Raw genomic sequence first — 20,241 nt, 5'->3', positions numbered from 1 at the left:
ATATTTTATTTATGTTTTAATAAATAAAGCTTGCCTAAAGATCAGAAGGGCAAAGCTAAGCCACTAGAGGTCAGGCAGTGGTGGCACATACCTTTAATCCCAGGATTTGGGAGACAGATCTGTGAGTTCAAGGTCACTCTGAGCTACACAAGATCAATGCAGAAACAAATACAAGTGGTGGTGGCTCACACCTTTAATTCCAGTCCTAGAAGGAATATAAAATGGGAGGAGAGAGAGGCTCAGTCTGTTTAACCTGCTTAGTCTGCGGTTACCCAGCCTTAGTATAGGTAAGACTTCTCTAGTGGCTTGGCTGTTTTGCTTTTCTGGTTTTTAGGTTGAACCCCAATATTTGTCTCTGGCTTTTTATTATTAGTGCTACAGTTCAGATAGAAGGTCCAGTGATTATATGCTCTAATGTAAGAAGGCAGCCTTCCATGCTCACCTGTGCCATGTGCTTAACACACATACACAGGTATGGGGAAAATATTTACTCTCTCATTGTAAGGGACCCAAAGACAATAGTAAGCAGTATAAACAGAACCCAATCATAGCTATTTATTGAGTGCCAATTATGTATGTGCTATGCTCAGGTATTCAACTCAAACTTTGGGTTGTGTTTTTTAAATGGGAACACATCCAGAATTTCTTTAATTACTTACTCCTGCTTGGAGTAAGTTTCTTCTACCCAGCTTGAGGAGCCAGAGCTCTTTATTAGACATCACCTGAGTCATGCCTTTCAGATTTGCTCCAGGTGACATTGCCTTTATGGGACAATAGTCTACTCCAGGACAATTCATTTCTGAAATCTCAGAAGCTGATCTGTGAGCTGCCATGATGCTTTCTGAATGACATAATCAACAGGACTCCAGACTTGAGGAGAACTGAGGCTTACTGAGCCATTTCCCTAAGCAGGTACTTCATGAAAGTAAGTATATTCATGGACTCTTCACGGCCTGGTGAGGTAGACTGCACGTTTCACAGATGAAGCAACTGAGACCCAGAAGAGGTGATGGGCCACACAGCTAGGAAGAGACAAACCTGGACACTTGACATTGTTCCTCTTTAGCCTCTTACTCTATATAGACCCAGTTCTAGATGCAGCAGAGCTGGAGGGCAGGGGACAAAGAGTTTGCAGTTAAGGATGAAAGTGGACTGTCACAAAGGAGCTAGTCGGTCCTTGAAACAGAAAACACCTTAAAAGGTTAGTCCATGCCTCTCAGGAATATGTTCTGACTGCATCTGCTTGGACATAATCATCTGATTAATGATTATACAATGCTTTGGAAAACCTCCCAACTCTCAAATACACTAATTTTAGCAACAGAAATACATTCGGGTGAGCAACCTGCTTCTATGTTAGACAAAAAGGCCGTGTAATCTCAAAAGTTCAGAAGTCTTCACTATTCTTCCAGAGGGGACTGAGGAAGTGTGTGTGGGACGTGGTGGGGAGGAATGAGTGAAGGGAATTTTTTGAGGGAAGGCATTAAGGACTAAGAAAAGGCCAGATAACAAATCCCATACCTAGAAATACCATAAAGCATCCTGAACTCAAAAGTTTGTTTTGATCTCATTCCCCACCATCTTAGTGTGAACAGTAAAGATAGTTAAAGTGATAATAGTTCTTTGAATGGGATCCTACACCCAGAGTTTATGTAACAATCCCAAATTCAAATTCTTTGGTCCCTTAGCTAGAACATAACCTTCTTTATGATCCCCTCTGGTCTACCTTCAACCTCTTCTGCTATAGTACTCAACAGGAACTTTGCCTGGCTTGTAAGTCCTCTTCCTCTGGGAAAAAGTAATTGTTGCTTTTGTTATGGTTAACCTATCTCAAAGCAGCTGGGTCGGGATTATGTGGCTCTGGATACCTAAAAACTTCCATGTGGCTCTGGATACCTAAAAACTTCCTTCTAGCTAATGAACATTCTGGATGTAACCTCACAGAATAGAACTTTTTTTTTTTAAATCTTTTCTCTTTGAAGGTAGTAGTCACAGCTCTAGTGCTATGTTCTTCTAGCCTGGGGTTCCTGTCTCAATCCAAATGGCAATATTGAGTCCTATTATCAGCCATTAATTAAACCACCTTAGTGATGCAGAAGAGGTTTGTTTAAAAAAAAAATCCTCGTTCCTTCAGGCTTCTCAGGACTGGACCAACCCCAGAAATAAAATTTGGATTAAAATTGAAGCCAGGGATATATGCAGAAGCTCCCGTCCTGGTAATCCATTGGTGTTAGACAGGATTGGGAGTTACGGGCAAAGGCCTCGCCACATTACAGGCAGATGTAAGTCTCCTTGCTACTGTGCATCACCTGGTAGAAGAGCAAATGGGAAACCTGCCTGAGGCTCCTGGCACACTTGCTGCAAATGTGAGGTCTTTGGCCTGTGTGGATATGCTGGTGTTGTCCACAAAATACTAGCTGCCACCAGGACACTTCTAATGTGTGAACATTAATAGAACTGTGGTGTAAGATTTTGCCACACTCTGGAAAGGTCGGTCATTTGCTCAAGTGGATGCGCTGGTGTTCAATGAACCTGGTGCTCTCACTGAAGCCACGCCCACACTCCAGACATCTGAAAGGCGGTTCTCCATTGTGAGTGCGCTGGTGCCTCAGGCAGTTAGAGCTGTTGGTGAAGTTCTTGCCACACTCGCAGCAATTGTAGGGCTTCTCCCCGGTGTGTGAACGCTGGTGTTCCAGCAGATAGGAACTGCGCCCAAAGCTGATTCCACACCAGACACAGAAGTAGGGTTTCTCACCCGTGTGACAGCGCTGGTGCTGTAAAAGGTTAGAGCTCAGACTGAAACTCTTGCCACAGAGTCCACAGCGGTAGGGTTTCTCTCCAGTGTGAGTGCGCTGGTGCTGGATGAGGTTGGAGCTAACCCTGAAAGCCTTACCACACTCAGCACAAGCATAGGGCTTCTCCCCAGTGTGTACCCGCTGGTGCTTTGCTAGGTCAGCACTGCGGCCAAAGGCCTCTCCGCACTCCATGCACTTATGAGGCCGAAGACCGGAATGAGAACGGCGATGTTTAGTGAGATTAGAGCTGAGGCTGAAGCAACGGCCACATTCTGGGCAAGGGTAGGGTTTTTCACCAGTGTGCACTCTGTAGTGCTTAACCAGATCTGAGCCACGCCGGAAGCTTTTGTCACACTCTGGACAGCTGAAAGGTCGGTCACACCCATGGCTGCTTTGATGGTGAATGAGGTCAGAGAGGCTGGCCACAGTCAGCCCACAATTCCGACACCTGAAAGTTTTGGGGACTGCAGGATCATCGGTCTTGGCAAAGGCTTCTTGCTCAGCGCCTGAGCCTGACCTACATAGGTACTGCTGGACCAGCAACTTTCCCCCAGCGGCTTGCTCCGGCCGCGCCAGGAGAGGGCGCTCATGCAGCTCAGCCTCGCGATCAAGGGCTCCCGGGAATTTTGACGTCCGGTTTCCCACTAGCTTTGCCCCATCTGGATTCTCCCTACCTGCCTCTGGCGCCGCAAGTTCCATAGCGGGCGAAAAGTGCTCGGTTTCCGAAATGCCACCCGCTTAGCTCGTCAGCATAGCTGGAGAAAAGAGGCATTTGGGGCTCGGAGGCCAGTACCGGAAACGGAAAGGTCTTCAAGCCCGAGCTGCTCTAGGAAGCAGCAGCGAACTTTCTCGGTAGGTTTAACTCGCTCATTCACTTAACGAGGACTTGGAGTTCTGAGGCGATCAGTCTAGTGCTCGACCACCGCGCTTAAGGGTTGCCAATAAAATCTGAATGAGGAAAGGCGGTCGCTGACAAGGACGTACCGGGAGCGGAGTCGCTAAGTCACGTTGAGCAGCACAGACTCCCATAGCGGGCCGTCTGGCTCTAGAAGCAACAGCTCACTCCTAAACCCTGGGAAGTATCTCACCCACTTTAAACCGACTACATATCCCAGCATGCATCGCACGCGCCTCTTGCTTTCACCCAGATAAATACCATTCTCGCCATGTCTTCTGCGACTGTGCAAGTACCCAAGTTCCAGACTCTAGAACTTCAACTTCCGACTCGCACGATAACTGCTAACTGCGGCGGCGCCATTCAGAGCAGCAGCCTGGCCACGCCCCCCTCCTCCAGTTCCGCTCTCTCAGGGAACCGGCGAGGCGCGGGGCGGAGCCTCAGGCCCGGGCCAAGATGGCGGCTGCGAGACCGGCCCTTACGGACTCGCTCTCGTTTTGCCTCGCGCAACTCACGGCGGCGGCCGGGGAGGGGCCGGGTTGGGGAAAGGACCCCGCTACCAACGAGACACCCCTGGGCCGCGCGCTCTTAGCGCTTCGCACGCGCCACATCAAGGCAGCTGAGGGAATTGAGCGCTTCCGGGCACGCGGCGGGCTCCGCCCCCTTCTCTCCCTGCTACGCCGAACGGCTGCCGCGGGCCCCGCCCCGTCCCCAGCAGGCTCTGGCTCCGCCCCTTCGTCGGTTGCGTCAGCTGGTTCTTCCCCTGGCCCCGCCCCCGCCGCTGAGTCGTCTTTGCCGCCTTCGTCGCCAGTGCGCCTGCGCAAGACGCTGGATCTGGCGCTCAGCATTCTAGCCAACTGCTGTACGGAAGGGGCGTGCCGAGCCGAAGTGCGTCGACTTGGAGGCATTCTCCCTTTGGGTAAGTGCTCCGCCCCATTTCTTAGTCCTGTGCAGTCTTAGCCCTGTTCTTACGGCACGTCTCTGAGTGCAAGCTTTGTGATGGATGCTGTAGCGCCACTCATCTCCGGTGTCATGCTGTGTGACGTCACTCCTCTCCCTATAAATTATACCCGGACCCTCCCAGACCAGGACTAGGTTTTGACCCCTGCCTCACTTTTGAACGAATGGTTTGCACTTTATTTTGGTGTTTTCGCGGACAGTGCTTACTGCTGTGTGCGTCCCTGTGCATGGCTTCACGTGGATGAGCTGGAGGCGGTAGTTTTAAAAGTTCAGAGAATTAATGGACTTAGGAAATGGTGCAGTCAGACACGCCAGGCAAATCAATCCCTCCAAAGCTAGAATCCCTTGTGTAATAACTAACTATCCGACAAGACTGAAGTGGGCCAAAATGAAATTCAAATATAGAATGCCCAGACTCCAAGCACAGGCTGGGTACTTAAAACCGTATAGGCTGATTTGGCGCCTCCTAATGGTAATGATGGAAATAAAATTGTGTCATTGCTTTTCCTCTGATAGTAAGCCAGTTTTGGCAAAAATCTAAATTTTTAAAGTGAAGCATTTATATATTTAAAACTTGCATAGAATGCACTTGTACAGTAATGTGTTTGACAAGAGCCTTGACAAGAGCCTCGTAAATAACCAAGTTCTCTCTAACTTTGCTTCCGCTTTTTTGTGCTGGGCACGATTACCTTTTGAGTGGCAGGAATGAAAGTTGACTTGGACTGTCATGACAGCCTCAACCATCCTCCCGTCCCTGCTTCTTTCTCTTGTAATACCCCGCCAATACAGTTACCTGGACTGTCAAAACAGGCTAACCATCCTCCCGTCCCTGTCCCTGCTCCTTTCTCTTGTAATACCCCATCCACCCCTTCAATTACCTGGACAAGTTACCTGGACTGTCATGACAGGCTCAACCATCCTCCCATCCCTTGTAACATCCCACCCCTACAGTTGCCCAAGTGTGTAATGTCACTGCCCTTCTTAAAACCCCTTTGTGGCTGCTGTTGCCTTCACGTTTAATTGACTCCATGGACAGTTATCTGAGGGACTTCGTGAAATCGTAGAACAGACACCATTACCCGGGGGCATTTGGAAGAGCTGCTTCCAAACCTGAGACTCTGGCCTTCCTGTTTGCCCTCCTTCTGGCAAGTATCCGTTCAGCTGTCCAGCTCTCGCTCACCTCTCAGCATCTTCTGATCTTCCCTAACCCTCGCATCATGTTTTCCCCCTCCTCTCTCTTCCACCCCCGCCCTTGGGTTGTTGGAGATTGGCTCAGGGTTTGGTACAAGCTAGACAAGCACTCTACGACTGACCTGAATCCCTGGACATTTACAACATCTAGAGATGACTGATTAGAAACAGTTATGGGGTAGAGCCATCCAGAAGACAAACTCTCCTTGCAGTGACCATTCTTCAGTGTGTGAAGACAGACAGCATCCAGAATCGAACGGCTCGTGCTCTGGGGAACTTAGCCATGGAAGCTGAGAGCTGCAGGGACATCCACTCTGCTGGTGAGAAGACTGCGAGAGTGGAGTTGCTGAGATTTGTAGTGGGAGGACTCCCGAGTCTACCCTTGTTCACCGTCTGTCTCCCGCTTCCTCCTCCAGGGGCTGTTCCCTTCCTTGTTGAGAGCCTGACGGCCTGCCAGGACTCACAGTGTCTCCAGAGTATAGTCCGTGCCCTGCGCAACTTAGCTGACTCACCCCAGCACCGCCTAGCCCTGGCACAGCAGGGAGCAGTTCGGCCACTGGCTGAGCTCCTGGCTACTGCCCCCGACCCTGCGCTGACCTCGGCTCTAGTCCGCGCTCTCTTGGAACTCAGCCGAGGCTGTTCCCGGGCCTGTGCTGAGCAGCTAAGTCTGGGTGGGGGGCTGGGCCCTCTTGTCAGCTTGGCTTCTCACCCTAAACGGGCAATACGTGAGGCGGCCATCCTGATCCTTGCCAATCTGTGTGCGCAGGGCCTGGTGCGGCCCGCACTGGGCAATGCTGGTGGTGTGGAGGTATTACTAGGTGAGCTTCGGCGGCGACGGGGGCCCAACGGGACCAGCTCAGCTTCCCAGCAGCCCCTAGTGCGGGCTGTGTGTCTCTTGTGCCGTGAAGCCATCAACCGGGCCCGGCTTCGGGACGCCGGTGGTTTGGAGCTGCTGATGGGCCTGTTGCAGGACCCTGGTGCCAGTGCCTGGCATCCACGTGTTGTGGCTGCCCTTGTAGGCTTCCTTTATGATACGGGGGCCTTGGGCAAGTTACAGGCTCTGGGCCTTGTGCCTCTTCTGGCCAGGCAGTTATGTGGTGAAGCTGGCGAAGAGGAAGAAGAAGGAATAGAAGCTGCTTCCTGGGACTTCCCTGAGGAACGGACCCCTGGGCAGATAGAGGCAGGAAGCTTCCGAAGCCTTAGGTGAGTCCTCTTATTAGGGCCTGAGGGATGGATGGTGTTTGGGGAGGGAGTTTGTGTCTGCTCTGGCCATCTTCCTTACCTCTGCCTCGTTTCTGCCTTAAGAGATTTGCCAAGATGTATTCCTAGTTCACCGCTCTTCCCTAATATCACTTGGTCTGCCATTTGACCCTGGCTCCACCCCATCATTCCAGAACTCTGATTGGGGGTGGCATGTGTCCTAGTTACAGTGGAATGCTATGGAGCCCAATTTTTATTTATTTGTTTATAATTTTTGAGATAGTGTTTTACTTTGGAGACTAGGCTGCCTGAATCTCATTGTGTAGCCCAGGCTGTCCTTGAACCTGAAGCTATCCTCCTGCCCTGCTCTTATTCTGTTACCATCACTGAAACATTTGGGAAACTAACTGACTTTTCTGAGCTGCCGATTTCACGTGTGTACAGTGGAGGGCAGCAGCCTACATACAGAGTTGTTGCCGAGCCTACCCTGACCTAACTCCAAGTGATGGCCAATAATGTCAGCCTCGGGGATTCCAGCTACATCTCCACTCTCTCTAGTACCTTCAGAGAGTCTCTCTGTCTGGAACACTCTTCCTCCTGTGTGCCTTCGTCTCTCACCTCCTTCAAAACTTTGTTCGGTTCTTTCCGTCTTTGCGAGGGGTCGTGGTCACCATCTTATTTAATATCTCGCCTCTCCTCTGACCTTCAGTGTCCCGGTCCCCGTTCTGTTACCAAGCCTCCCTGACAGCAACATACCAGGAAAGGGTTGGTTGTTTTGTTTTGTTTGGATAAGGGATCTCACTCCATAGCCTAGGCTGATCTTAAACTTAACCATTCTCCTGCATCAGTGCCCCAAGTGTCAGGATCACAGGCATAAAACACTGTGTACCTGGTCACATCACATGGTTTACTTGCTTGGGCTGTTTCTCCTCAGTAGATCATAAACCCCAGAATAATGTTTTGTTCATTGCTTTTCTTGAGCCCCTGAAGCTGGACTTGGCACATCGTAAACACTAGTAATTCAGAATGAGGTGTGGCCCCACCTCAGTTTACACGTCTTCACGGAACTGTTTCCCTTCTCCTTCCTTAATTTCTCCTTCTTCCCTCTCTCCGTCCCATCTATCTACTTTTTTTTTCCCTTTTTGAGACAGTATCTCAGCAGGCTGTCCCAGATCTCACTCTCCCAGGCTTGCCTTGAGTTTGTGACGCAGAACCATCTTTCTGGATTCTGCTTCCTCACCTTGGCTCTGGGTTCAGACTCCTTTTCCTCCTGTCCTCTGTAGGTTGTGGCTGATTTCTGAGGGTTATGCAGCAGGCCCTGGAGATATCTCCCCAGATTGGTCTCCTGAGCGTTGTCCGATGCCAGAGCCATCTGAGTCAGTCAGCCCTACCCCTGGCCAGCCCTCAATGTCGACACCCCGCACACTGCGCAAACTGGCCCGCGTTCCCGCTGCCACTGCCGACGAGCCTTGGGGCCAGGAGGGGCCAGCACTGTTGCTGTTATCACGCTTCTCCCAGGCTCCTGACCCGAGTGGAGCTCTAGTGACTGGCCCAGCACTGTGCGGCCTGTTGGCCTACGTGACAGGTGCACCGGGACCACCAAACCCGCGTGCACTACGCATCTTGGCGCGTCTCACCTGTAACCCTGCCTGCCTTGAGGCCTTTGTGCGCAGCTATGGTGCAGCGCTGCTGCGTGCCTGGCTCATATTCGGTGTCTCACCAGATGACTGGCCTGTGGCATGTGCCCGGCCTGCACACCGAAGCCAGCACCGAGAGCTGGGTATGTTTCCCCTGTCCCTGCCCACACAAAAGGCCCATTTCCTCCCATACCTTATGTGATCCTAGAACCTCTCCTTCACTTGCCCTCACCGTTCTCTGCAGCCTACCATCTAAGCTTCTCAGCCCCAGGCATTGAGGGTGGGGGGCTGGAAGGCCGGGGAATTTCCCGCCTCTTCCATAGCCCTGGAATACAGAGAGTTCTGTTCTGTCCTTTGTCCAAACCTTGGGGCCCAAATAACCTGGTCACCAGGTTTGGCTCCTAGTGCTGTAGAATCGGACCTTCCCTCATTTCTTTACCCACTCTGCTCTTGTTCTGCGTGGTCCTGTTTCTGCCCTGGGCACACTTATGAACTCAGACCGAAGCACTGTGTCCTCTCAGGCTCTACTACTGACAGTTTTCATCTCAGGACTACCCTGTCTTCTGGCCTGACTGTAGGCTGTTTTATTCCTTAGGGGCCCCGATCTGCACCCTGGCCATCCACTTGCCTGTCCTTGACCGGTACTCTTGGCACTCCTCTGTTGATTTCTTGCCCTGAGAGTTTACTCTCCTTTGTTTTATGGACTCAGAGTCCTGTCTTGCCCACAGCACCTGACCTGCTGTGCCTGTCCCTGCAGGTGAGATGCTGCTGCAGAACCTGACTGTTCAGGCTGAGTCCCCCTTTGGAGTAGGTGCCCTCACCCACCTGATGCTCTCTGGGAGTCCTGAGGACCGAGTGGCCTGTGCACTAACACTACCCTTCATCTGCCGGTGAGGGGGAGGCGGGTGTGCTGCGGGGAGCGTGGGTAAGACTGTGCCTTTCCTGTGCTGCCCCGAGACACCCCCCCCACACTCAAAGACCCCCCTTTCCCCACAGGAAGCCTACTCTGTGGCGCCGCTTACTCCTGGACCAGGGTGGCCTCCGCCACCTCCTCGAAGCGCTGACACAGCCAGCTCCACACCCGCTCTTCCTCTTCTTTGCCACAGATTCCCTCTCCTGCCTCCGAGCCCTGGTGTCTCCCACTGTGAGCCCAGTCCTCGTCCCTGCCACATCCCCTTGCCTCTATGAACCTCTCCTGGGTCCAGCCCCTCTCCCAGCTCCTGACCTGCACTTTGTTCTGGATTCAGGCCTACGGCTCCCTGCTCAGCGGGCTGCTTCAGCTGCTGCCTCCCCTTTCTTCCGGGCCCTGCTATCCGGCAGCTTTGCTGAAGCCCAGATGGATTTGGTGCCACTTCGAGGCCTGTCCCCTAGTGCAGCGTGGCCTGTCCTACATCATTTGCATGGCTGTCAGAGCTGTGGGGCTGCTCGGAGGCCCATACCCCCTCCCGACCAGCCCTTGCTGGGCTCCAAGGCTGAGGAAGCTCTGGAGGCTGCTGGCCGTTTCTTGCTGCCTGCACTAGAGGAAGAACTAGAAGAGGCTGTTGCCCACATCTACTTGGGTCCCCAGAGTGGCCCTGAGTCAGTGAGTGAGGTACTCCGCTTAGGTCGGCCCCGGCTGACTGTCCACTGTGCACGATGGACACTGGTGCCAGGGCGGTGCCCTAGAAAACGGGCCCTGGCTCTCATGGGGCTCTTGGAAGCCGCAGGTGAGGAGGCAGGGCCTCTCACTGAAACTTTGCTGGCTGTGGTAACGGAGACTGAGTCATAGTACAGATGCTCTTGGATAAACTGTTGGCCTCCCTGGGGGAGCACTCAGGGGTGAGTTGGCTGTATAGTAGGCTTCTCTCAGCATGGCATGAGGGGAGACTGCAGAAGGAGCTATCCTCAGGGACTGTCGAGCAAGTGGAACTGAGCCCCAGGCTGAAGATCTCAAGATCCACGGCTGAGAAAACAACACCAGAGCCTGCGCACAGAGTCCAAGAGGACAGCTCAGGGCCCCAGGATCTGGTCTGACCAAGCCCTATGGTGTCAACATTAAAAACTTGAGATTTGGACACTGCTGTCGTGTGATGTTTCTGCTTACTTTCCTCTGGGGGTACACCACCATTCCCCTGCCAAGAACCCCGTGCTTTCCTCTGGGGGTACGCCACCATTCCCCTGCCAAGAACCCCGTGCTTTCCTCTGGGGGTACGCCACCATTCCCCTGCCAAGAACCCCGTGCTTTCCTCTGGGGGTGCGCCACCATTCCCCTGCCAAGAACCCCGTGCTTTCACACGGTCTATCCTTGGACTTACAAGTCAATAAATAATTGCCTAGCCATTACTATAGGCCTAGGATAGTGTGGGTTTTCTGTGGGATAGTTTTGGACCCCTGGAGGAGGCCAGCTTTCTGTTTATGGATCCTCATTGCTTAGACATAGCCACCCATCTAAATACAGAAGCTGGCCATGGCTGGGAGGTTTGGGCTGAGGGCACCCAGTGTGGTGGCATGTAATAGCAGTTCTGCCTTCCGACTGTCCCCTGTCTCAGTCTCTGTGTCCACTCCCATCTCAAGCCATGTTTTTCTTTAAGACACTAATTCGTGTGTGAGTGTGTGCATGCCGTGGCTCCTATGTGGAGGTCAAGGGTAACTTGAGAGCGCTTCTTCTCTGCTTCTGTCATGTGGTTCCCAAACGCAGGTCGTTTGGCTTGGCAGAAAAGTACCTTTACCTGCCGAGCTGTCTTCCCAGTTCAAGCCAAGTTTTAAAATGTCATCTGCCTAGGGGAGAGCCACTATATTCTCAGGGTTTCTGAGGCCTCTCTTGGTCATGCTCAGAGGATGTCGCTTTACTGGTGTTGAAGTGAAGGAAGGGTCTCAATCACTGGGCTCTCAGAGCCGTGGACTGAGCCTGCCAGGGTCTGGGCATTGCAGAAAGTTGAGTTAGGGTGGCTCTTGCTGTCCCTGAGCCTCCCTGGTTCAGGCTGTACATTTAAGGTGTAGTTGCGCACACTTTTAATTCCAGCTCTCAGGAGGCAGAGGCAGGTGGACCTCTGAGTTCTAGGGTTGCACAGTGAGATCCTATGTACTTAGGTACATATGCCTTGTCCTTTTCTGATTTAGGCTGGCATGGAGGACTATGCTGAGTTTTAGTATTTTTTACCAAACTTTTACAGGTTCTGACTTGTTCCTGGCTCAAGGCCCATAGTCCATCGTTTAGATCCGTTCTTCAGGGTGGCTGTAAGACAGCAGCCGTCGGTTCACACCCATCTCCAGGTGTTTCCAACTTTTTTTTTTTTTTAGGGAGTCATACAGAGACAGCTTGTCACTCTTGTGATTGGAGTCTCGATGCTTTCTTCTCTTTCATCAGTACCAGAAAGACTATTTCATCAGGGCCAGAAGGGTGACAAGAGTTGTGGGATGTACTCTGATCACTTCAGTGTTAGGAAAGGTTTTCTTTTACAAGTTGTCTGTGGTTTGTTTCCTGGGAGTTTATGTGGGGTTTAGGTCTGGGTTTTGCTCTCTCTGTTTTGTATACCTGTTTCCATGTATGTTTTGCAGGGAAAGACCTGTCTTAGAGTCTGGATTCACGGTGCTCTCTGTGTGAGACATTTTTTTGTGTGCACGCCTCTTGCCCTGCGATTTCTATTTGGCTGGCTGTCAGAACTTGGGAGTCTGATAGATCCTTAGAATGCCACTCCTGCCTCTAACAAAATTTTGCAAGAGATAAGTCTTTTAAAAATACCCTGGGTGGGAGTGGGAGCCCTGCCTAGAACTCAGGTGCTGGCTTTGGGAGGAGCGGGCTTGGGGGCTTCGACTTATGAGACTCCTTAGTTAGGCAGAAGCTATGGAAGAACCACTTCTGACTTGGCTTCAGCTTCTAGGACTTGCCGCGGAGGCAAAAGCTGGGGTGTGGCCTCTGAGCAGAGCCAGAACGCTGGCTTGGTTGGGTGGGCCCTGGTGCTGTCTTTCTTCATGTCCCCTTCTCCCCCTTCATCGCTCCCCCCTCGATCGTATCCCAGCGGGTCCTGGCTTCCATACATGGTCACGGCCCTGCTTCTAACTCCCTGACGTCCCCCCCCCCATCCCCCGCCCCCACCGGACACGGCCCCCGCCCTGCTTGCCCCAAGCTGTCCGCCAGCGCACCGCCATGGAGGACCTGGGTGAGTAGGGACCGGATCCCCTTAGCTTCTCACCCCTGCCTGCGTCTGCCCTCTTCTCCCACATTTCCCCCATCCTGAGTTTCTTCCACCATTTTCTTGCCTCTGCCTGCCTGCGTCTCCCTCCCAAATCCACGTACCCTTTCCTGCTTCTCCCTTCCTGGCTCGCTTGCAGCGCCGCGCTCTCCGTTCTTCGCTGGCTCTGCTCCCTCAGCCCGGTTTGTGCAATGGACTAGGCGTTAAGACACCAACGGGGGGCTTGGATTAAGAGGCTTTGGGAAGGAAGGAGTTAAAGGATCCTTGGGTTTTGAGACTGGGAAAACGGACTAGAGAGGAGAGTGTGACATCAAGTTTCGAGGATGAAAAGGGGCCAGATAGCCGGTACCAGTGTTTCAAGGAGAGAGAAGAGCAAGCTCCGAAGTATAGCAGAGGTCAGGTAAGTCCTCAGGGCAAGAAAGAGAATAACAGACAGTGCCAAGGTGAGAGAAAGAAGTTTAAGCTCAGAGAAAAGGGACCGGGAGCTCCTAAATTCAAAACGCCCCAGGCGTCTTATCCTCTCGGTTTGCGGAGGCTGGGTCCGGAAGGTTGTGATCCCTGTGGTGGGATTTCTGGACCCAACAGCAGAGGGCGCTCCTCAATAATAGTACATGGATAAGAAGTCCACCAAAAAGCAGCTCCCTGCCAGTACCACTTGCCTTGCCCCTGAGGAGGACTGGGTGAGACTCCATTATGACCAACAAATGAGCCAGGTTGGCCAGGCTGTTTAAATATGGGGAAGAATTAGTGAGTGTGGGACAGAGAACAGTTAACCAGGAGGTTGGGTGTCAAGCATACAGCCGATTGAACGATTGGGGTTCTGTAAGAGCCAATCTCAACTGCATCAGGAAAGCTGGGGGGAATCAAAGAGTCAAGTGACTAGGTTCGTACTTGGCTCCCAGGATGAGTCGAGGGAGATGGCTGGTCATAAATATCCCCTGCTACCATACCACTTCTTTGCCTTAGCCTGGCCCCATGTTTAGATTTCTTAGCCTCTGCCTCTAACGCCGGCTTCTATCTTTTCAAATTCTGCCACTTGGAACCCTTATCCTCTCAGCACTTAAGACCTTGACACCCTCACCCCCCAGACCTCTTACCCAAGGGCCTCTCACTGCAGATGCCCTGCTCTCTGACCTGGAGACCACCACTTCACACATGTCACGGTTAGGGGCTCCAAAAGAGCGCCCACCAGAGACACTCACACCTCCCCCACCCTATGGCCACCAGCCACAGGTGAGATGAGATTCTGGGGTCTGGGGCAGCCACCAGGGCCTGGGTTGGTCTGGGCTCGGGGAAGTCAGAGTCCGCGTGAGGCAAGGAACATGACTGTCCTTCCATACACATCTCTACTCTCTGTAGACAGGATCTGGAGAACCTTCGGGAACCTCTGGGGACAAGGACCACCTATATAGGTGAGAGGAAAGACTTGGTCACTGGGACATGGAGATGGAGAAACTAGATGAAGTTCAGGCGAGGGGACTTGGATTCCCTTCCCTAAACCCACATTCCCTTCTTTCCTGTAGCACAGTATGTAAGCCTCGGTCACCGAAACCTGTGGCCCCTGTGGCCCCTCCATTCTCCTCTTCCAGCGGTGTCCTGGGCAATGGGCTCTGTGAGCTAGATCGTTTGCTTCAGGAACTTAATGCCACCCAGTTCAACATCACAGGTACCAGGGTTACGGAGCCAGTCTTCGATGGGTTGGGGACGGGGCAAAGCAGGGCAGAGTCTAAGGACACGAAGCCTTCGCTGGGAGGATGAACTGAGAGCGGCCTCTTGCCTCGTGTTATTTTTCTCATCTCTCCAGATGAAATAATGTCCCAGTTCCCATCTAGTAAGATGGCTGAAGGGGAGGAGAAGGAGGACCAAGCTGAAAACAAGAACCCACCCAGTGTGTGAGTCTGGCAGAGCTAGGAAGGAGGTGGTGGGTCCTGGATGCCTGGCTTACTAGAGGAGGCATCATGCTAGCAGGCTCTGAGGTTCTACCACTGTGTTCTCCACAGCCCTCCCAGTCCATTGCCCGCCCCCTCAAAGCCTTCAGCCACCTCAGCCACTCTGGAGTTGGATAGACTGATGGCATCACTCTCTGACTTCCGTGTCCAGAACCACGTGAGTCTGGAAGGATTTTGCCTGGTGTCATTCTGTGGTTCACCAATCCAGTTCTGATGCTTCCAATCTGTGGCCTTGTTGACTCAACATCCATGTCCTCCCCACTGCAGCTTCCAGCCTCGGGGCCATCTCAGCCACCAGCGGTGAGCACCACCCAAGAGGGGAGCCCTTCTCCACCAGGACAGACTAGCAAGGGCAGTCTGGACACCATGCTGGGCCTACTGCAGTCCGACCTCAGCCGCCGTGGGGTGCCCACTCAGGCCAAAGGCCTCTGTGGCTCCTGCAATAAACCTATCGCTGGGCAAGTAAGTGAAGCCCCAAGAACAGAGGCATATGCCTGCACAGCCACCTCCGGGAACCAGACGCCGTGCTCTTCCCTGTATAAATATTGTTTATTCTTTGAGAATTTAATACATATAATCAGTATATTTTGGTTCTGTCTAGCCCCTCTTTTAATTCCTTCCAGTGCCCCCACCTTCCTCTCAACTTCACGTCGTCTTTTCCAAAGCCACTGAGTACAGTCAGTGCTTCCGGGATGTGATTGGGTGCAGGGCCATTCTCTGGCGCGTCGGCACCATCCAGGGGCCACATTCCTGGAGAAAACAGAAGCACCCTCTCCCAGCAGGTCACAACTGCCAATCGCTCCTCTGCTGGAGGTTGGGCTAGGCAAGCGCCTCCCTCCTTCCTCAAAGGAATTTTAACTAGCTTGATTCTGAGGAGGTCTTGTGAAAGAGCCACAGCTGCCTTGCGTTCACGAGTACAACATCCTGTCTTGTCGAGAATGTTCTGATTCACAGTAGTCTCCCTGCTTCTGGCTCGTGCAGTCTTCCCCAGCCCTCTTCTGTGATGCTCTCTGAGCCTTGTGGGGAGAGGGTGCTCTACAGAGGCCCCATTTAGGAAGGCATGCTCTTCCCTGCCAGTGCATACCTGTGGAGGAGAACTGCTTTTCTTGTGAAGTTGGGGCCTGAACCCAGGCCCTTGCATGTGCTAGATAGACCCTCTGTCGCTGAGCTGTACCCTAACTCTCAGATTTTTTTTTTTTTTTGAGGCAGTGTTTCATGTATCTCATGCTGGCCTCAAATTCAGTCTATATTCAAGTATAAACTCCAATCTGGCTACTGGGATTATAGGCATGCATTCTCCTTCCCAGTATCTGTTATTCTCGGGGATCAAACCCAAGACTTTGTGTATGCTAGGCAAGCACTCTACCACCTAAGACACAACCCTAGCCCAACCCTTAGAATTTTTAGATAAGACCTTACTATGTAGCCCAGGCTACAAAACCCACCATGGTCCTTCCTTTACCCCCAAGGTCTAGGATTTCCAGCATGTGTGAGTATGCCCACCGGAAGTGGACTTATTGTTTATATGTTTTAGAAAAACCCATGATTTTATCTTTTGAGGCAGTGTCTCACTGTAGCCCAGGCTGACCAGAAATGTACTCTGTACCCCAGACTAGTCTGGAACTTATCACAATCTTACCTCAGCCTCCCAAGTGCTGGAAGCACAGGTGTGAGCCATCATGCCCAGCGATGTCTTATGTTTCCTTAATTTAAAACGTTGTGTGTGTGCTAGGGACTGAACCCAGGGCCTTCACAAATGCCAAATACGCCTTTTGCCATTGAACTAACCGTTAGCACCATATATATTTACAGATGAGAAAACTGAAACTCTTAGTGATGAGTCATAGCGTAATAATTGCAGCCTGGTTAGTATTTGGTGTGCCAGACACTGTACCAGCTCCTTTCCATACCCTATTTCATCTAATCTTCACAAGAGCCTATTGCTTTTGTCTAGGATCTCTCTTCCCTTTCAGAGTTTGGTCCAGGAGTCCTAGTTCTTGGATCACGCACTGCATGAATATGACCCAGAATAGTGAGCTGTGCCTGATTGGCTTAAAGCATCTCCTTAGATTAAGTACCTGACTCCCATAGCAGAGTTACCGACCACAGAAAGCAGGGAAGTATAGTTTCTGTGAGGCTCTAGGCTCTTCAGTCTTCAGAGGTCGCTTCTGCTAAAAATGTATGTTTGTGTTGGCCTAAAGATGACTCTATTACCTGGTGTGGTGGTATATACCTTATATAGAGTTGGGAGGATTGAGCTACACAGGGAGTCTGAAGTCAGGGTGGCTTAGAAAGATTCTGTCTCAAAAAAAAAAAAAAGGAAGCACACCCTACATAAACTTTAAAGTAATTAAACCTTTTTGTGGGCTCTTAGAAGGAGTGTGGGCCCCCTACACTATGCCTTATGTGCTTTGTGAACACAGACCCTGGAGTGAAGCCGGAAGGCCTGCTTTGGACCTCTAAACACAGTTTGCATCACCCTGGACTTTTGCTTTTTTTTTTTTCATCCTGACCTACCAGGGTTAAGACTGGGAAAATACCAGGTCTGTAAACCTTAGCTCACCCAGCACCCGCCAAACGTTGAGCCACTCGGACTGACAGAAACCTCCATTCGACTTCGCAGGTGGTTACGGCTCTGGGCAGAGCCTGGCATCCCGAGCACTTTCTTTGCAGCGGTTGTTCCACAACTCTGGGAGGCAGCAGTTTCTTTGAGAAGGATGGGGCTCCCTTTTGCCCCGAGTGCTACTTTGAGCGCTTCTCCCCACGTTGTGGCTTCTGCAACCAACCCATCCGACACGTAAGCTCTACAGAGCCCCGCCCAGTTGCCCGTTCACGCAGAGGACCGGCCAAATATCGAGTTTTCTTCCAGCTACCCCACCCCATCCTGCCTCTCCTGTTTTCCCTCTTTAACCCCAAATTCCTTGTTAGTTCTTCCCCCTACAGACATATACTTCCTGTTGTCCCCACTCCCCTCCCCGCACGGTCTCCCCCCACCCCCATTCCCAGAGGGAGGTGGACGGAAGAAGGGACAGAAGGCGACAGTAGTGTCCTTTTTCTTTTTTTCTTCTTTTTTTTTTTTTTGTGCAGAAAATGGTTACCGCCTTGGGCACCCACTGGCACCCAGAACATTTCTGCTGCGTCAGCTGCGGGGAACCCTTCGGAGAAGAGGGTGAGAGCTCACTCTTAAAAGCTACAGATCCACTGTTCTCCCTGCCTAGAGTTTTCTTCTATTCTGTCTGGCCCGCCCTCTCCCCGTGGGTTCCCACCCCATCTAGCCCTCTCCTTGACCTAGACCCTATCCTTCCCTTCCTACTACCCACACCCGCTGCCACTCTTGGATCTCGTAGTCCCGCCCCAATCTTCTGTCCCTGCCCCCAGGTTTCCACGAGCGGGAGGGCCGCCCCTACTGCCGGCGGGACTTCCTGCAGCTGTTCGCCCCGCGCTGCCAGGGCTGCCAAGGCCCCATATTGGATAACTACATCTCGGCACTCAGCGCGCTCTGGCACCCAGATTGCTTCGTCTGCAGGGTGCGTGGCTGTGGGGAGTGGGCTAGGAGCCCAGAGTGGGACGATTCATTGGTTAGTTGGGTTGACCTTTTCTGAAAGCAGCTCTTCACTCCGGCTGCGAGGCTGCAGGGTTAAGGTGGATGTTAGTTACCCATGTGGGTTATCTGCTCAGGGTTTTGGCTCATTTTGCCCATTCCTCCTTCTGGTAGGAGTGCCTCGCTCCCTTCTCCGGGGGCAGCTTTTTTGAGCACGAGGGTCGCCCGCTGTGTGAGAACCATTTCCATGCCCAGCGTGGTTCGCTGTGTGCCACCTGTGGCCTCCCAGTGACTGGCCGCTGTGTGTCTGCTCTGGGCCGCCGCTTCCATCCGGATCACTTCACCTGCACCTTCTGCCTGCGCCCACTCACCAAAGGCTCCTTCCAGGAGCGTGCCAGCAAGCCTTATTGCCAACCTTGCTTCCTGAAGCTCTTCGGCTGACCTCCTGTTGGATCACGGATCTCCAAAACTAAGTCTCCAAAAACCCATTTCTGAAAAAGACTGAGTCCTCCAGATCCCTAGCTCTGGAGTTACCCTTGCCCCTACCCCGACTCCCATCCCCTTTGTGGCCCAGCCACTGAATAGACAACCCCTAAGGTACTCTAGGTTTGTCCAGTTCAGAAAGGGACCCACACGCCTAAAACACCCACTAGCCTGGAATGCAGACCTCATTTTGACCTGATCCCGGTTCTTGTAATTCCAACCAATCAGAGGTCAGGATTCCCGAGTCCCCGCCCCCTCACTATTCTGTACACCTTTTTCTACAAACATAAAAACACGCTCCACATCTCATGGTGCCAGAGAACCTTGCTTTACTACCCAGACCCCATGGCCAGGCTAGATGCTCTGAGGAGGGCTCTAGACCACAGCTCTCTCCAGCATTGGAGATGAAAACAAATGTCGGATGAAGGCAAACTCGGAAAGGCATGCCTGTAATCCCAACAGGGAGGCCAGGGCAGGCAGGCTCTCCTCAGCTGTATAGCAAAACTGAGGCCAGGTTGGGTTTATGAGACTATCTCAAAACAAGCGAAATAACCCTCTAAACAAACAAACAAACAAAAATAACTGAAAACCCAAATCCAAAGCGGTGGCAACAGCGTGAAAGGTACGGCTGTTCATGACCGTAACCCCAGCACCAGGGCGGCAAGTTCAAAACCAGTTTGCATGGATATGGTGAGATCCAGGCCAGCCTGGATCCTAGGCTACAGTATAAAACCTAGTATTAAAGACAGGGTGGGGTGGGGTGGGGAGAAAACCCAGGTTCAATTCCTAGCAGCCACAACTGTTTGTAACTACAATCCAGGGAACAAAACACCCTCTTCTGGCCTCCATAGCGCCTGATACACAGACATACCCGCTGGCAAAACAGCCATACATACCAAATACCAATTTTTAAAAGGGTTGATGGAACGACTCAGCGGTGAAGAGTTGCTGCGGCATGTTGAGAAGGTGTGTGTTCAGTTCCCAGCACCCACGTGGTGGCTCACCACCATCTGTAACCCCAGTTCCAAGGGAGCTCCTGCATGCATGTAGTGTGCATACGTACATCCAGGCAAACACACACACACACACACACACACACACACACACAAAATTAAACCTTTAAAACAATTTAAAGTTCTAGGCTGGAAAGAACACCCAGCTGTAAAGTACTGGACAGGTAGTGGTGGAACCAGGATAAAGACAGAGTCTAGGGCATCTTCAACCCTCCTCTTCCTCCTCCTCTCAGCTCCCTGTATTCTTGAATTCTTGAAATAAGTGCTTAATTTTTGCGTTCTCCCCACGCCCCCCCCCCCACTTAGTTTGGTTCCCAGATTTTATCACCCCCCAACTCCCTTGTTGTTGTTTGATTTGGTTTTTCGAGATAGGTTTCTCTGTGTAGCCCTGGTTGTCTTTGGACC

The 20,241-nt window shown here is 52.0% G+C and overlaps 3 protein-coding genes across 7 annotated transcripts; 2 read left to right on the top strand and 1 right to left on the bottom strand.

Annotated features, from left to right (window-relative positions):
* Window positions 1-132: 132 nt before the first annotated feature.
* Window positions 133-3,993, bottom strand: LOC121457522 (zinc finger protein 239-like). The gene has a single exon (XM_041666326.1). The coding sequence runs from the start codon at window positions 3,492-3,494 to the stop codon at window positions 2,496-2,498; it is 999 nt and encodes a 332-aa protein (XP_041522260.1). The 5' UTR covers window positions 3,495-3,993; the 3' UTR covers window positions 133-2,495.
* Window positions 3,927-10,730, top strand: Armc5 (armadillo repeat containing 5). 2 transcript variants are annotated; one of them, XM_041666325.1, is made up of 7 exons: window positions 3,927-4,609; window positions 6,054-6,161; window positions 6,258-7,044; window positions 8,325-8,821; window positions 9,436-9,568; window positions 9,675-9,822; window positions 9,926-10,343. In XM_041666325.1, exons 1-7 carry the CDS (start codon window positions 4,147-4,149, stop codon window positions 10,196-10,198), a joined length of 2,409 nt encoding a protein of 802 aa, XP_041522259.1. In that variant the 5' UTR covers window positions 3,927-4,146; the 3' UTR covers window positions 10,199-10,343. The 2 variants fall into 2 exon arrangements, with proteins under 2 accessions (XP_041522259.1, XP_041522258.1); XM_041666324.1 differs by having other exon boundaries at window positions 9,675-10,730.
* A 2,036-nt stretch (window positions 10,731-12,766) lies between these two features.
* On the top strand, window positions 12,767-19,121 carry Tgfb1i1 (transforming growth factor beta 1 induced transcript 1). 4 transcript variants are annotated; one of them, XM_041666530.1, is made up of 11 exons: window positions 12,767-12,817; window positions 13,968-14,083; window positions 14,210-14,262; window positions 14,440-14,516; window positions 14,655-14,742; window positions 14,851-14,956; window positions 15,067-15,261; window positions 17,423-17,596; window positions 17,887-17,968; window positions 18,178-18,326; window positions 18,515-19,121. In XM_041666530.1, the coding sequence occupies exons 1-11, from the start codon at window positions 12,805-12,807 to the stop codon at window positions 18,779-18,781; spliced, it is 1,320 nt and encodes a 439-aa protein (XP_041522464.1). In that variant the 5' UTR covers window positions 12,767-12,804; the 3' UTR covers window positions 18,782-19,121. The 4 variants fall into 4 exon arrangements, with proteins under 4 accessions (XP_041522464.1, XP_041522463.1, XP_041522465.1 ...); XM_041666529.1 differs by having other exon boundaries at window positions 14,374-14,516; XM_041666531.1 differs by having other exon boundaries at window positions 14,374-14,516; window positions 15,067-15,257; window positions 18,515-18,772.
* The last annotated feature ends 1,120 nt before the right edge of the window (window positions 19,122-20,241 follow it).

Source organism: Microtus oregoni, unplaced genomic scaffold (genome assembly GCF_018167655.1).
Source record: "Microtus oregoni isolate MIOR12 unplaced genomic scaffold, Mior012 000016F_ref0000370, whole genome shotgun sequence".
Lineage (NCBI taxonomy): Eukaryota > Metazoa > Chordata > Mammalia > Rodentia > Cricetidae > Microtus > Microtus oregoni.
This window is presented reverse-complemented; position numbering and strand designations above follow the sequence as displayed.